This window comes from Lontra canadensis, unplaced genomic scaffold (assembly GCF_010015895.1).
Source record: "Lontra canadensis isolate GAN:19392208 unplaced genomic scaffold, GSC_riverotter_1.0 scaffold101, whole genome shotgun sequence".
Classification (NCBI taxonomy): domain Eukaryota; kingdom Metazoa; phylum Chordata; class Mammalia; order Carnivora; family Mustelidae; genus Lontra; species Lontra canadensis.
This window is the reverse complement of record NW_022631095.1, coordinates 5,605,065-5,622,651: the sequence shown is the minus strand read 5'-3', so window position 1 is coordinate 5,622,651 and position 17,587 is coordinate 5,605,065. Positions and strand designations below refer to the sequence as shown.

At 41.1% G+C, this 17,587-nt stretch overlaps 1 protein-coding gene across 2 annotated transcripts; it reads left to right on the top strand.

The window, feature by feature from the left end:
* Positions 1 to 333: 333 nt before the first annotated feature.
* On the top strand, positions 334 to 17,496 carry CHRNA6 (cholinergic receptor nicotinic alpha 6 subunit). 2 transcript variants are annotated; one of them, XM_032838073.1, is made up of 6 exons: positions 334 to 670; positions 2,547 to 2,686; positions 12,072 to 12,116; positions 13,281 to 13,390; positions 13,482 to 14,460; positions 16,618 to 17,496. In XM_032838073.1, the coding sequence occupies exons 1-6, from the start codon at positions 592 to 594 to the stop codon at positions 16,747 to 16,749; spliced, it is 1,485 nt and encodes a 494-aa protein (XP_032693964.1). In that variant the 5' UTR covers positions 334 to 591; the 3' UTR covers positions 16,750 to 17,496. The 2 variants fall into 2 exon arrangements, with proteins under 2 accessions (XP_032693964.1, XP_032693965.1); XM_032838074.1 differs by lacking the exon at positions 334 to 670 and adding an exon at positions 972 to 980.
* The last annotated feature ends 91 nt before the right edge of the window (positions 17,497 to 17,587 follow it).

The window sequence follows — 17,587 nt, the reverse complement described above, 5'->3', positions numbered from 1 at the left end:
AGCCCTGGAGTCAGACGAAACCAGGTGAGTGCTGCTCAAAGCCGCACGTATTAAGAGAGGAAAGGAAACTTCTATTTTAGAAAGTTTTCTAATAACAAGGCTAAGCCTTGATTAACCAGAGAACTCAGTGAATCTGAACACCCTGTCTGGGACCCAGAGCCTGCTTCTTCCTGGACTTGGGGCTCAGTCAAAGGGTGTTTCTTCCCCCCATCCCCAAGGATGACTGCCCAGATTGTGCTACAAAAAGCTCTAAGCCTGAGAGTGTTTTCCGTCCTCCCTCGGTCCTGCCTGCCTGGTGTTCCCTCACTGCTTCTCTTCACTGTTCCTGCACGAAAAGAGATCTAGGGTGACAGGGAAGTGATGACTCATCTGACATCTGGTTGAATCCTTTTTATTTGCCCTTTTGTTGGCCTTAGGCTCTGATCCTGGGAAATCCGTGTTGCGTTTGGGAATGTTTTTATTTCACAGAAGACACACGTGGATTGCAGTGGGACTCTGATGATTTAAAGGTCTGATGCGTGTGGCTGTCTGATAGCTCTCTGTTTTCCACAATCCTTTGACTAGAAAAAGAAATCAAAGTGTGTTTTAATCATGTTGACCAGCAAGGGACAAGCACCTCTTCCCTTTGGTTTGTGTCTCTGGTTCTGTGTATTCATGCTTTGCTTGAAAGGTAGGTTTTATTTCTGCTTTATCTCATATCCTCTTTTCAGCTACATGCGTTTGCTCTTCTTTTCTAGTTGTGCTTGACGGAGCAGAGATGAGATATTTTATGAGCGAACATGTACAGGGGCTGCAGAGGAAGGACTACAGTTATAACTGCTAATTAATCTATTTCTTACTGGGTAGGTTTAACATGTAACGTGAGGTTTAGGGGCTGGGGTGGAGAGGACAATGAAACATTGTAAACCATACCTTATTTATTGTCCCACTAAAAATATGGTGATAATAATGATGCAGTTTTCTATCCATCTCTGCTATAGGTATATTCAACTAATCTATTTGTATTTGTATTAATATATATGTTTTAAACTATGATTTGTTAGCTGATACTATGACTTAGTCCACGAACCCTTCCATTTTGAAGGTAATTGTCATTTTTTGGGGAAGGATGTCATAGTACTGTGCTGGAATGAGTCCTAAGAGTAAGATTATTCATTTTAAAAGTTAAGCCTTGGAAATAACTGCTTTTCTGCTAAAGAAAACCACATTTCCACGTGCTGGTGGCTTTGCTGGAGCTTGCTTGTTCTTCAAGACTCATGGAGGCTTCTCTACAGGGTCTTGGGGGGAAAGGAGATGGGTAATGGGGTAATGGAGTGAATTGTTTCTTATCTGTTTCATGTAGAAAATTTCAACCATTATTGATTATGGTAGCAAGGGTGCTATTTTACATTTAAATTTGTTCTTTTCTTGCTGAAAGCCCAGAGTTTCAGCATTTCCCACTGCATTTGTCAAACGACTCTCTTTATTTAGTGATACAACAGCTATCCTTTTGTTCATTTTTGCGGAATAAATTTTCAGTCCCTTTAATTTTCTTTCTTTCAGGGTGTAAATCCCTCTGGGAAATTTGTAGAACAGTATTTCAGATGTCAAACTTGGCTTCTATAAGGGAAAATATAGAGGGGTATTAATGAAATGGATTATTTCAAATGAAGGCAAGTAACCCAGTTTTAATGCATTCTTGGAAAAATACACATTAGACTAGTTAAAATTTAGTGACTAAAATCCTATTATTTAAGAACTAATTTTGAATTCTTTTTTTTTTAAAGGTTTTATTTATTTATTTGACAGAGAGAAAACAAGCAGGGGGAATGGGATAGAGAGAAGCAGGCTCCACACTGAGCAGGGAGCCCAATGCGGGGCTCGATCCCAGCACTCTGGGGTCATGACCTGAGCTGAAGGCAGACACTTAATGACTGAGCCACCCAGGCACTCCTAATTTTGAATTCTTTAAAAACTATTTAAATAAGTTTGCCTCAGAGACCTTGCACTTACACAAATCTCCGAAATAATTGAATTCAACGCTGATTTTAAAAAGGAGTATGGCTTGTTAAGATCTTAAGAAAATCGCTAGTTATTTCAGTTTGCTTGGTGGTTTCCCCAGCTAAGCACCTCACTGACTGTAGAAACAGGTAGTTGGATCAGCATTTTGACAGGAAAGGGCAGGACTGTTCCTTAATAACTAGATTAGAGAGGTCACGAACTATCCTTAGTGACGTAAGCAAAAACCGGAGTTCATGCTATCCCTTTACACGTGTGCATCAGACTTTTAAAGTGCTCTTGCCAATATTATTTTATTTGATATCATACCAGTTCTGGGCATTACTCTTTTCATCTTCAGGGCCGAGAAGATCAACTGAGGCTTGGAGAGGCAGGGTACAATGGGCACCGGGTCTGTCTGTGTGGGTGGACGGAACGCAGGGACAGGAAGGCTCCGTCGGCTTAGATATCCCACTGCCTGTGTCACTTGGTGATGGAAGCTGCCGGCATCCCCCAACTGTGAGCACCCTCTCTGCAGCTCTAACCCGTCAGTCTGCTTGGCCACGCAGGTTCTGCTGCCTGTGCATCTGAAGAGAGACTCTTCCACAAACTGTTTTCTCATTATAACCAGTTCATCAGACCTGTAGAAAACGTTTCTGATCCCGTCACGGTGCATTTTGAAGTGGCCATCACACAGCTGGCCAACGTGGTAAGTGCCGCCAGTTCACCACTGGTTCCCAGAGGAGCCCTGACTCTGCCAGGGGTGGGGGTGGGGCAGCCAAGCAATTCTCGACGTTGTCCCAGTTATTGCACGTGGTAAATATAGAAAAATTAAAAATATGAACAAACACACATCTGCATGAACGTTGGGTCTTCAAAGCCCTCTGGTTGAGAAGAAGACCCTTTCCCATTGAAGCCGTAATTACTCACATCAAGGCAGTGTTTTTCCGGAAGTGCTTTTAGAGGGAGTTGATGAAACAAAGAGGAGAAGGGGAGGTTGAAGGGAGAATACAGAGGGAGCTAACGTCACTGTGCATCTATTAGGCACCAGTCACTGTGTCTACACTTAGTTGCTTTCAGCTGCATTTTATAGCTGGAGGGAAGCTCAGGTAAGCAACCTTCTTAAGGTCATACGACTATAACATGGTGGAACTGGGGTCTTAATCAAGCCCATCCCGACTCCAAAGCTCATGTTCTTTTCACTCCATAGAAAAAGAATGGCTCTAAGTCTTTTACATTATGCAAGAAAGGAAAGAATAAATCACCTTCTTTCATACAGAGTTCTATCCAGCCCTGAAAAAAAAAACGGATGGGAATTTGGAGTTCTTACTTTAATTTATGGCTCCTGAGTTCAAGGGCAAGTAGGACTGCAGTTCTTTTTGAATAATCTTCATGCCCTAGTTGGCAGGAGAGGAGGTAGCTTGCTCTGATATTACAACATAGAGCAGGGTTCTAGCCCCAAGTCATGGAATGGGGCTGAGCTGGCTTGGACCAAATTCCAGGAATAGCCAGGCTCAGGACATAGGGGGTGAGGATAAAGCGTCTCCAGAGAGACAGCAGTGCACAGCAAAGGGAGACCCTTTCATCGGTCCCAGCCTATGGATAAGGACTTCGCCCCTTGGGAAACAATGGTGGCTCTCAAGGTTCACTGGGGAAAGACCTTAAATACAGATGTGAGGTCAGGGCCCATGATATTTCTCCAGTCCATGCTTCCCGGTGGACGAGGCTAACCCTGGCCTGGTCCTCTGGCTTCTGGCCCAAGTTGGAAGTACGTATATACTGGTACGTATTGGTTTAAAAAAAAGTCACATGTTTTGTTTTGCTTAGATGGACCCACTCATGCCTTTAAAAAATATTTATTTGGTACCTATCCTGGTCCTACTGGGCTGGGAGCCATAATTTACTGTGGAGGGATTGTTGTAAAGTAAGTTTCATGTAAAGTTAGTCTATTTCACTGCACAGCATCACTTCAAATTCCTGGTTGATACACTCTTTCAGAACATTGTTCTGAGGATGGTGGGTGGGGACAGAAGAATACAGATTTTGACATTTGCATTTGGCTGCTATCAGAGATTTAAAAAAATAACACAGCCTTAATAAAACAAGTTTAGAAGGTTAACACCAGGTGGCTTCATGGTGTTAGTGACTGTACCACTGTGTTCGGTTGCTCAGGTTAGGCACTGCACAACATCCAGGGGATGCCAATCACACAGACCATGATAATAGACATCTGTGACTTCCTTGAGGAGTTTTGTTAGAAGTCCTACTAACATCCTTGGCTTCCTATCTCATGGGCAACCTCTAGCTGTGAGGGAGACTTGGGAAATTTATTTTTTTGAGTTGAATTTTATTTACTGAAATAATTATTGTAGATTCATATGCAGTTGTAAGAATAATAGAAAGATTCCTTGTACACTTCACCCAGTTTTCCCAGGGGCAACCACTAATGTCTTCCATTTCTAGAATTTTGTCATTTTGAGAAAGTTATATAAAATGGAATAATATAGTATGTAATCTTGTGGGATTGGCTTTTGCACTCAGTATAATTTTCTGGACACTCATCCCAGTTGTTAATTATATCAATAGTTCATTTCTTCTTGGTACAGAGTAGTATTTCATGGTATATTTGCACTGCAGTTCATTTTACTTTTCGCTGGTTGAAGAACATTTGGGTTGATTCCAGTTTCATTCTATTACACACAAAAGTGCTATAAACTTTCGGGTCTAGGTTTTTGTGTGAATGTAAATCTTTATTTCTCTGGGATAAACCACCAGGTGTGCAATTACTGGGCCATATGGTAGTTGCATGTTTAGTTTTTTAAGAAACTGCCAAAATGCTTTCCAGAGTGGCTCTATCCTTCTACATTCCTACCAGCAATAAAAAATGATCCAGTTTATCCACATCTTCACCAGTATTTGGTGTTATCACTTTTTTTTTATTTAAGCCATTCTAATAGGTATATAATGATATCTCATTGTAGTTTTTTTTTCCATTATAGTTTTAATATGCATTTTCCTAATGACTAATGATATAGAACAGTTTTTCATGTGCTTATTTGCCATCTGTATATCCTCTTTGGTGAAATGTTTGTTTATGGTTTTTGCCCATTTTCTAATAGGCTTGTTTGATTTTTTTTTTTAACTGTTCAGTGTTAAGAGTTCTTGCTATATTCTAGGTACTAATGTTTTGCCAGATAAATGCTTTGCAAATACAGTTGACCTTTGAGTAATGCAGGGGTTAGGGACACCTGCCCCTACCATAGTCAAAATTCTTCAAATAATTTTTGACTTCTCCAAAACCTAACTACTTATAGTCTAGTGTTGACCTAAAGCCTTACTGATTACATAAACACTTGTTTAACACATATTTTATATGTTACATGTGTTATAGTCTGTATTCTTACAATAAAGGAAGAAAAAATAAAATGTTATTAAATCATAAGAAAGAGAAAATACATTTATAGCACCGTGTCCTAAAAATTCTACATATAAATGGACCTGCACAGTTCAAACCTGTGTATTCAAGAGTCAGCTATATTTTACCCTAGTTTGTAGCTTCTCTTTTCATCTTTTTCATGTGGGCTTTCACTCAAACTTTTCCATTTTGATGAGGTCCAATTTATCAATTTTTCCTTTTATGTTTTTTTGCTTTTGGTGTTAAGCCTAAGTCTTTGCCTTATTGCAGGTCCCAGAGATTTTCTTTTTTTTTTTCTTAAAGTTTTATTTATGTTTCTCATTCAAGACTGTGATCCTTGATTTTTTTTTTTAAATTTTTGTATAAAATGTGAGGCTTGGTCTTTTTGGTGGGGTGGGGTAGGTGCTCCAGTATCATCTGTTGAAAAGTCTATCCCTTTCCCCATTGAGTTGACTGTGCACCTTTGTGAAAAATCAGTTGAGTGTATTTGTGTGGGTCTATTGCAGGGTCCTCTGTTCCATTCCATTGATCTATGTGACTAACCTTCCACCACTACCACCCAATCTTGATTACTGTAGCTGTATTGTCTTTTTTTTTTATTATTTTAAAAGATTTTATTTATTTATTAGAGAGAGAGCAGGAGCAGGGAGAGGGGCAGAGGAAGAGGGGGAATTAGACTCCCCACTGAGCAGGGAGGCTGATGGAGGGCTTGATCCCAGGACCATGAGATCATGACCTGAGCCGATGGTGGACATTAACCAGATAAGCCGCCCAGGCGCTCAGCAAGTCTTAATATTGGCCAGAGTGATTCCTCCCACCTTATTCTCCTTTGTCACAATCATATTAGTTATTCTGGGGTCTACGTCTTAAAATAAGCTGCCTATATATACAAAAAACCCTGCTGGGATTTTGAAAGGAATCGCATTACATCTATAGATTAATTTGGGGAGAAGCGACATTTTTACTGTTGTTGAGTCTTCCAACCCATGAATGCAAGATAGTTCTCCATTCATTTGGCTCTTTTTTCATAGCATTTCGTAATTTTCATCATACAGATCCCATTCATGCAGTATTATGTGTAGATGTAGGTATTTTGTATTATTTGAAGCAATTGAAAATAATGTGCTTTTAATTTTGGTTTCTTCATGTTCATTGTTAGTATATGGAAATTGAATTGATTTTTGTATGTTGATCTTGTTATCCTGAGATCTTGCTGAACTCACTTCTTAGTTTCAGTATTTTTATAGATTCCGTGGATTTTCCTATGTAGGCAACCATGTCATATGCAAATAGAGATAATTTTATTTCTTTCTTTTCAATCTGTCCTTCCCTCCCCCCGACCCCTTTTTCTTGCTGTATTGCATTGACTAGAATTCCCAGTACTGTGTTGAGTAAGAGTGATGAGAGTGGACTTTGCCTTGTTCTCAATCTTAAGGAAAAGGTATTCAGTCCTTCACCATTTAGTATAATGATAGCTGTAAGCATTTTATAGAGCATTTCATCAAGTTGAAGAAGTTCTTCTTTATTCCCAGTTTTCAGAGAGTTTTTATCATGAGTTGATGTTGAACTTTTGTTAAATGCTTTTGTTTGCATCAGTTGATATGGTCACATTTCAATTTTCTTCTTTACCTTGATATGGTAAATTATATTGATTGATTTTTGAATGTTGAATCATTCTTACATCTCATTAGTCATGATGTATAACTTTTTATATATTGTTGGATTCAGGTTTCTACTACTTTATTGATGGGTTCACAACAGATATTGATCTATAATTTTCTTTTTTTGTACTATCTTTGGGTTTTGTGTCAGGATAATACTAAATAAAAAATATTTGGAATTGATCCATCTTCTTCTATGTTATGGAAGAGATCATATAGAATTGATAATACTTCTTCTTTACATAGTTGGTAGAATTCTTAAGGGGAACTTACTACATCTAGAGACTTCTTTTCCAGGAGTTTTTAACTATAAATCCAATTTTTTAAAATGGCTATAGGCTATTCAGACTGTCAACTTCATCTTCTTTGAATTCAGGTAATTTGTGGCTCTTGAGGTTTTAATCCACTACTTTTAAATTTTTGAATGTATGATAAAGTTGTTTATAATATTGTCTATTCTTTTTAATGGTTACAGGATCTGTAGTGTTCCTATTTCATTTCTGATGTTGGTGAGCTGTGTCCTTGTTTTTATTTATGCCAATCATGTTACAGGGTCATCAATTTTGTTGTTTATTTTCCCAATAGAATCAGCTTTTATTTCACTGATTTTTCTTTATTGTTTTCCTTTTCAATTTTATTGATTTCTACTCTGTTTAAAAAATTTATTATTTTTTATTTAAGTAATCTCTACATCCAATGTGGGGCTCAAACTCACAACTTCCAAGATCTCAAGAGCTGCATGCTCCAATGACTGAGCCAGCCAGGTGCCCCATAATTTCTATCCTTATCTTTATTTTTCCTTCCTTAAGCTTGCTTTGGGTTCATTTTGTGCTTTCCCCCCCTAATTTCTTGAAGTACAAACTTGGATTATTCATTTGAGGGCTTTCTTTATTTATAATATAAATATATAATGTTATAATTTTATTTTCAGCACTGTTTTTAAGCTATGTCCTTCATGTTCTGATATATTGTGTTTTCATTTTCATTCGGTTCTATGTATTTTTTAAAATCTTCTTTGAGGGACACCTGGATGGCTCAGTCAGTTAAGCATCTGACTCTTGATTTTGGTTCAAGTCATGATTTCAGGGTTGTAAGATCAAATGCTGCATGGGGCTCTGTGCTCAGTGCAGAGTCTGCTTGGGATTCTCTTTCTTCCTCTCCCTCTGCCCCTCCCCCTGCTCGTGTGCATGCAGGTGTTCTCTCTCTCTCTTAAACAAGCAAATAAAATCTCTAAAAAAATCTCCTTTGAGACATCCTCTTTGACCCATGGATTATTTAGAGGAGTATTGTTTAGTTCCTGTGGGTTTAGAGATTTTCTTGTTGTCTTCTGTTATTGATTTCTAGTTTGATTCCATTATGGTCAAAAACACTGTACAGGGACGCCTGGGTGGCTCAGTTGGTTAAGCGGCTGCCTTCGGCTCAGGTCATGATCCCGGCGCCCTGGGATCGAGTCCCACATCGGGCTCCTTGCTCGGCAGGGAGCCTGCTTCTCCCTCTGCCTCTGCCTGCCTTTCTGTCTGCCTGTGCTCGCTCGCTCTCTCTCCCTCTGTCTCTGACAAATAAATAAATAAAATCTTTAAAAAAAAAAAACACTGTACATTTTCAATTCTTTTAAACTGTATGAGGGTTATTTTATGGCTCATGATAAAAATATGGTTTATTATCTTGGTTAATAGTCCATGCATACTTGAAAAATATGGGTATTCTGCTGTTTTGAGTAAGTGTTCTATATATGTCAGTCAGTTGATTGATTATATTGATTATTATTGATTATATTGATTATTATAATATTGATTATATTGATTATTATAATATTATTATATTATTATATTGATTATATTCTTCAGATCTCTGTTTTTGCTGATTTTCTGTCTAGTGGTTCTTTGGTTGCTGAGGGAGGTGGTGTTGAAGTCTCCAACTATAATGGGGGTTTGTTCCTTCTTTCAGCTTTATCAATTTTTGTTTCATGTAATTGAAGACTATTGTTTTGGTGTGTATACAGTTAGGATCATTATGTCTTCCTGGTGAATTGACCCTTCTAGCATTATACAATGCCCCTCTTTGTCTATAGTAATTGTTTTTTTCTGAAGTCTACTTTGTTGCGTATTAATGTAGCCATTCCTATAGAAGCCACCTGTTCTCAGGTGGGGTACCAGAAGTCCCTGTGGACCATACATTGTTGTCCTTGAGCAATGGTGAGCCCTGGGGGTGGTTCTGTGATGCGGTACAACCAGGCTGCCCAACCACCAATTCCCTTCTCAAACTCTCTAAGTCTTTTGCTGCTCTACCCAGAAGTGTTTTTGCTGCCCTACAGAATGACTCTGGCCACAAAGTTTTCTGGGTGGATGATCTTTCAGTGTAAGAGCATATCTCCTGTCCTCCCCAATAGCAATTCAAGACAAAGCCCCTGTCTAGTGTTTTGATGGCTTCCCATATCTGAAATGACTAACTTAAAGGCCTTCAAAGTGTAGTCCACCTGGCATTTCTCATCTCATTCTCTGGTGCTCCAAAAGCAACTCAATTTGAAATTGTAACTCTAATCCTTTGAGGCAGGCTGGGTGTCAACTAATTTATTTTCCCAAGAAGGAGATACAGGGCAATGGTCCCAGGAATGTGGACTGGTACTATGGGTCTCTGGCCTCCTCCAGCTGGGCTGACTGATGGCAGTGCCCATGACCATTGGTGTGGTTTAGAGTTGGGTGGAAAACAAGACTTGTCAGAACAAGTTCTGATCCATAAAGTTGGCTGACACCCCTGACGATGTCCACACCACATGGAGCCTCACCAGCTTGTGGACGTGTTGGGGGGAGAAGGGGATATTGTCAGGATGATATTGCCTACAGATGTGAATTATCTGAACACAGTGTACTAGTTCACAGTGTACACTAGTTCTATCAACACAGTATACTAGTGTACAGTGAAGACGCGGTCCTTGGAAGATGCTTATGACATGTACCACTGAGACCTTTCTAGACTTCATAGTTAGTCCATTCCTGATTGGAAGCCAGTGGATTTATTGACATGGCTCTGCTGGAATCTATAGGGCACAACATGACCTTTTCTCAAACAGAAGGCACCAGCCTTAGGCTTGGGTAATTATAAAGTCATGGACTGCTTGGCCAATGGAAAAGTATAGCCTTTTTTTGGTTGGTTTGTTTGTTTGGTTTTGTTTTTTGTTTTTTTTTGTTTTTGCTTTTCCTGGCTAGTAGGAGACCATAAATGTAACTCTTCTGTTGACCTTTTAAAACCCTGGGGCTTACCATGACTTGATACAAACCCATTTGAAGAAGGAAGCTTGGCAGGGGCGGTAGTGAACTAGAGAGACGCTCAGTGAAAAAGAGCAGATTGGGGCCTGAGTCCTGGCCACAGCTCTGTCAAACACAGTTGAATTCATTTACTCTGAGGGTGTCCATGTATCTTGTAAAGCAAGGTTTATAAGTTGTTTGTTTTTATTTTTTTTAAAGATTTTATTTATTTATTTGAGAAAGAGCTCAAACGATGTTGACTTTGAGAGAAAATGTGGCTTAAAACTGTCTTTCAAATCTGATTTAAGTCTCACCTCTTTTGTGAAACCGTTCTTTTTCTTTTCCTTTTTTTAAAGATTTTATTTATTTATTTAAGAGAAAGCAGGAGCAGGGGGAGAAGCAGAAGGAGAGGGAGAAGTAGACTCCCTTCTGAGCAGGCAGCTGGACATGGGGCTCGATCCCAATCCCAGGACTCCAGGATCATGACCTGAGCTAAGGCAGCTGCTTAACTGACTGAGCCACCCAAGTGCCCCTTGTGAAGCCTTTCTGATCTCTGCAGCTTGTAAAGATTTATGATTCCATGAAAGGAGGAAGAGAAGGTCAGTGGGAGGGGAGTGGAATTACTGCAGATGGTGATAAGTATCAGAACCTGGTTCATTGTTTTTACCATCTTCATCCCCAGTCCTTGAAAACCTCCCAACCTCAAGTCTTGAGCCCAATTGCCCCTTGAAATGTCAGCCTTAGCTCACCATGGAGTTTTCCAGCTGGGACTACCCCTCTGCTGCAACACATCCCAATTCTTTTCCAAGCCATGCTGATTGCTTCAATCATTCATTGTTCAAATATTTATTGAGTACCTACTATATGCTCTATAAATGCTAGGACTACAGCAGTAAACAGGATGAAAAATTCCCTACCTTCATGTGTCTAAGCAATTAATTGGGGAGACAAAAACATCAATAACAGTTATAGATCCCATGAAGAAAAATAGAGAGGGATGGACACATACTTACCCACATGTGCACACACATCTGTTTTAGACAGCATGGTCAAAGAAGGCTTCTCTGAGGAGATAGTTTAAACTGGTAACTAAATGGTCTGAAGAGAGTTATGGAGCTATCTGAAAGAAAACAGTTCAGGTCAATATCCCAAATATAATGTGTTCATAAGCAGCTAACAGCCTTCAGTGGGAAAACTACAGAAAACATATCCAGAACTTTCATCAACCTTACAACACAACAGCTTGGAAGCTATTGGGTGTTCCCAGTGGCCCACAGTGCGTTCCCCAAACTTACGAACTGGGGCACTTGGGTGGCTCAGTTGGTTAAGCTTCTGTTTTTAGCTCAAGTTATGATCTCGGGTTCCTGGGATTGGGATAGAACCTGGAGTCAGCCTCCTTGCTCAGCAGGGGGTCTCCTTCTCCCTCTCTCTCTGCCCCTTTCCCCTGTTCATGCTCTCTCTCACACTCTTTCAAATAAATAAATAAAATCTTAAAAAAAAAAAAGAAAAAGTTTTCATGGAAGAGGTGAGACTTAGATCAGATTTGAAAGACAGTTTTAAGCCACCTTTTCTCTCAAAGTCAACAGGGTTGGAACCAGATGTGAAAATATATTTCTGGTTGTATTTTATAAGTTGTTTTTTTAGTCCTTTTTGTTTTCCTCCATTAGTATGAATAACTCAGATTTGGCTCTCCTTTGTTGTAATTCTTGTTCTAAGATCCACCTGTATTAGCAAGTACATTTAAGGCTAAAATATACCGTTTCTTTTTCCCAGGATGAAGTCAACCAGATCATGGAAACCAATCTGTGGCTACGTCACGTATGTGTCCTTCCCTTAGACGTGTCTTACTTATGTACCAATCTAACAATGTCTAATGAATAAACTCTGCTAGCATTCCCTCTTTCCATCTCCAACTTCTAACAGAGCATAAAATATTATCTGTCATCAAAGCCTAAAGTTCAGCTCTGGTCACAGCTGCTTGATGTAAACGTCACAGGTGCAGAAACATAGTGATAAAGTTCTCCTCTCCCTTCTGGTTTCTGCCCTCAGGTATCCTATTTCTCTCTGTAACTTGAGCCCCACAGTCAGTTGCTTGCCCACTCTTTGGTCCTGCTGTGCCAGGCCTAGGGAAGTCAGGAACTGAATATGAGAGCACGTGGGTTAGATTCCCACCAGCTGGTTTTATCAGTTATACCATCTTATGCTTCCCTCTTGTCTTAATCTTCTACACAGACTTTGTAACAAGTTCATCATTGTACACTTGGACTATCTTTTTAATATTAGAAATGAAGTTGCTACTCCAGTGTAAATATAGTCTATGGAACATACAAGTTGAGTTTTTAAGCTTGGCCAGCTAATTAATAATCAATAGTTAATTATCTAAGTTATATTTGCCAAAATCAGCTCAGCTACGTAGCCCTCTATTCCACATGGATTTACCCTCTCAACTTTTGATAGAAACCAATGTATTCTTGGGTGCCTGGATGGCTCAGTTGGTTAAATGTCTGCCTTTGGCTCAGGTCATAATCCCAGGGTCCTGGGATGGAGTTCGCATGGCTCCGTGCTCAGTGGCGAGTCTGCTTCTTTCTCTGCCCCTCCTCCCGCTTGTTCTCTTCCTCTCAATCTCTCTCTCTCTCACACACACACACACACACACACACACACACAAAAGAAAGAAAGAAAGAAAGAAAGAAAGAAAGAAAGAAAGAAAGAAAGAAAGAAAAAGAAAAAGGAAAAAAAAGAAAAACCAACGTACTCTTTATTTATTTTTTTAAATAGGCTCCATGCTCTGTGTGGGGCTTGACCTCATGACCTTGAGATCAAGAGTTGCATGCTTTACTGACTGAGCCAGCCAAGTGCCCTCCAATGTACTCTTTAAATTAGAACATACTTTTTCCAAAACCCCTGCTAAACCAATATAGAATTAACATTGGAAGAAAGTTACTAAGAATTTTTTATTCAATTGACTTCTACTGCCTTTAGATCTGGAATGATTATAAATTGCGCTGGAACCCAAGGGAATATGATGGCATTGAGACTCTACATGTTCCTGCGGATAAGATCTGGAAGCCAGACATTGTTCTCTACAACAAGTATGGGCTTCTGACAGAAGTAGTCTCTTTCCAAAGTTGCCTTTGGTAGAGCAAAGGGAGTGTTACTAATGGTGTCTGGTTTACTTTGTAGTGCTGTTGGCGATTTTCAAGTTGAAGGCAAGACAAAAGCTCTCCTTAAATATGATGGCATGATAACCTGGACCCCACCAGCTATTTTCAAGAGTTCCTGTCCTATGGATATCACTTTTTTCCCTTTTGATCATCAAAATTGTTCCCTGAAATTTGGTTCCTGGACATATGACAAAGCGGAAATTGATCTCCTAATCATTGGATCTAAAGTGGATATGAATGATTTTTGGGAAAACAGTGAATGGGAAATTGTTGATGCTTCTGGTTACAAGCATGACATAAAATACAACTGCTGTGAGGAGATATACACAGATATAACCTATTCTTTTTACATTAGAAGATTGCCAATGTTTTATACCATTAATTTGATCATCCCCTGTCTCTTTATTTCATTTCTAACTGTGCTGGTCTTTTACCTTCCTTCTGATTGTGGTGAAAAGGTGACACTTTGTATTTCAGTTCTGCTTTCTCTGACTGTGTTCTTGCTCGTAATCACGGAAACCATCCCATCCACATCTCTCGTGATCCCACTGGTGGGTGAGTACCTGCTGTTCACCATGATCTTTGTCACCCTGTCCATTGCGGTGACCGTATTCGTGTTGAACATACATTTTCGCACCCCAACAACACACACCATGCCCAAGTGGGTGAAGACGGTTTTCCTCCAGCTGTTACCCCAGATCCTGATGATGAGGAGACCTCTGGACAAGAAGAGGGAGACAAGTTCTGATAAAAACTCCAAAGGCATTTCCAGTAGGTCCACCAAAGTCAACTTTGACCATCGCAGAGAGACCAAACTTCCTACGGCATGTTGCCGTTGTCCGAAGTCAAGTGAGCTTCCCACCGGCAAGAGAAGATTAAGCCATCAACCTTTACAATGGATGGCTGAGAGTTCAGAGCCCTCACCTGATGTCGAAGATGTAATTAATAGTGTTCAGTTCATAGCAGAAAACATGAAGAATCAAAATGAAACAAAGGAGGTAGGTACATAGCCCCTCTAGTCTGTCCACCTGCAGCAGGCTTAGAGGCATTTTATAGATCAGCAACGTGTGAGTTCTCTTTCCAAGAGGGTCAGGAGCATTACTCTAAGACCAAGTGGTTATTATGCAGTTATGGGTGAAGTAAACCACAGCCTCATTGCAGACCTCCACCTCCAGAAATGGTAACTCCAGCGAAATCTGGTTAAAGTAAACATTCAGGACAAACTTGGTTATGAAAGTTTTTCTTTTTCTTTTTCTGTTTTTTTTTTTTTTTTTTTAAGATTTTATTTATATATTTGAGAGAGAGCATGAGAGCATGGAGGGTCAGAGGGAGAAGCAGGCTCCCCACCAAGCAGGGAGCCTGAAGTGGGCCTCGATCCCAGGACTCCAGGATCATGACCGGAGCCGAAGGCAGTTGCTCAAACCACCTCCAGGTGCCCAATGAAAGTGCTTCTTAAAAACAGTGGCAGAGGTCACCTGGGTGGCTCAGTTAGTTAAGCGACTGCCTTCGGCTCAGGTCATGATCCCGGAATGCCGGGATCGAGTCCCACATCGGGCTCCCAGTTCCACAAGGAGTCTGCTTCTCCCTCTGACCTTCTCCCCTGTCATACTCTCTCTCAAATAAATAAATAAAATCTTTAAAAAACAACAACAACAACGGTGGCGGAGGGAAGGGTGAATGGGGAGACCTGCTCGCAAATCAGCCTGCAGTTTGAGAGTGCTGGAAGAGGGGAGTGAGTCCTCTGCAAATCCAGCCCCACTGATTTCTACTCTAGAGTGATTTAGGTGCAGACTGAATGAGCTTCAGGGTTATTTTTAGTAGCAACATATTCTGCTTTTGTTGCCCAGAACCTAACTATAGCAGCAAGGACCTCCCCCATCCTCCAAAGAGAGAGCTCAAGAAAATCATGCCAGTTTCCCACATCATCAGGATGACCAGCTGAGGGCATCTAAAAACCCGTGCCAGGTGTCTGGGTTTGACCTTATACTGTAGCCTCCCGCATCTGTATCTCCCAGTTAAAGGACGGCTGGAGACCTGAAGTCTGTCCATCCTGTTGGTGCAGAGGAGGGTACTGTGACTGCGGGTCACAAAGCAGGGGGTGGGGGATGCATCCTGGGACAGGTGAGCCCAGAACTGTGCTCTCATGGTGACACCTTCATAACATGGAGGGAAGAGTTGTTGATTTAAACACCACCAGGTAGGGCTGTCAAGACACAACCTGAGACCTAGGTCTCAGGCATAAGCTGGAAGCGTAATACATTGGAGGTCAGAAACTGGAATGTTACAGGATTTTTTCCCTCTGTCGGTGCCCGCAGTTCTTGGTCATGCCGCTTCGAAGAAGGAAGAGGTAGACCAGACAGAGTGGTGGGCAGCAAAGCAAGGTTTATTGAGGGATAGAAAAGTGATAGCACAAAAGCTCCCATGAAGTGAGGGATGCCAGAGGGTTGCCCCGGGAGTTTCTAATCTAGGGTTTGTATGGGCTTGTTGGCGGGCTGTTTTATCTGATGAGCCCTCCCTGCACCTGTCACCCAATCAGGCTTCTGTCATAGGGGAAAGGATGGAGGGCTCCTTCCAGGGTGATGTAAAGTCCTTTTAATAGTGGTTTCCTCTTAGGGTGGTGGGGGGTTGGGGAGAGGCTCGGGCCGGGGCTGTTCCCTGCCTGCCTTCAACTACCCTTCACCAGAAAGTCATGAGAAATGCAATGAACTCTCCACAGCAGCATGACTTGCGGGCTGGAGGGCTGCCTATGCCTGAGAAGGGGGCCCTCCATCCTTCCTCATGTCCTGCACTCCCTGCCTCCAACCCATTTCCCAGACTTGCCAACGACTCAGAATATTCAGTGCCAATGGCAAAGGTTGAGCTATCACGGGAGTGCTTTTTTTGTAGGAAAAGTCTTCTGTGCCCCATGCAGTCCTGCTCACTCTGTTACCATCCACATGAGGCATGGAAGGGTTTGCATACGCACGCTCTTTGGACAAAAGTTCTGTGAACTCTATAGGCAACATGGCTTAACCAGGATAAAACTAATATTTGCTTTAAAAATTGCCAGGGAAGTTTTCTTTGAAAAAGAAGCAGTTTATTTATGAGACAAAGTGCATTTCCTAAGGTTTCCATATATATTTTTTAATTGTTTCAACTTTTTGTTTGTCTTTCAGGTAGAAGATGACTGGAAATATGTAGCCATGGTGGTGGACAGGGTCTTTCTTTGGGTATTTATAATTGTCTGTGTGTTTGGAACTTCGGGGCTCTTTCTACAGCCACTGCTGGGGAACACGGGAAAGTCTTAAGGATGTATTTTCCTTTTAGCTTTTGAAACTTACAGATGCTGTATTTGTTTCATGCTCCCGACCATCAGGAAAGGGACGTAAAGGTTTCCGTCCAAGTCCCCCATTTACTGAAGCTGATGGCTAGATGGAAAAAGAGGACTTTATTGCAAATCTGGAGGATGAATGCCCCCCTTTGTAGCACAGGGGAGTGCCTAAAGATGTTTTATAATCCTGGAGCCCAGAGTTGGCAGCATCCACAGGCTTCTCTTTTCTGGATACGTCTGACTTCCAGGAGCATGAATGACCATGAAATCAACCATGTAATCAACATCAAACCACACTAGAACGGAGTACTCTTGTACCTCCAGTTTCCGCTGCTTATCATCCAGACAGGGAGCTCCAGCTTGTGCCTTGTGGGCTCCTGTAGCGCTGGGGAACTATTACACGCTTGCTTCCTTAGGCATGCCTCTGGGATGTACTCAGACATGTCAACACTATTTGATATATTAATAGGCAAAAAGTAATAGGTCATCAGGGTCTAACCCAGCAGGCTACATTAATTAGCCTTCATCAGCCAAGAAACTTGAGTGGTAACCCAACACTGTGCTAGGCATGGCGAGGGCCACCATTCCCAAGTGCTTGCAGCTTTTTCAGAAAAGTCATAAACACAGAGATCTCTAGGACCAGGCAATGCATGGGGAATGTGCCTAGAGCAGCCAGACTGGGAGAGCATGACGTGTTGTGGCCGCACAAACGTGAAGGACCTTCCGCTGGCGGTTAAAGATGTGGCTGTTCTTGTCCGCTGTTTCCGTTTGTTAGTTGTAGATAAGGCTCCAAATAAGGTTATTTCTTCTGTAAG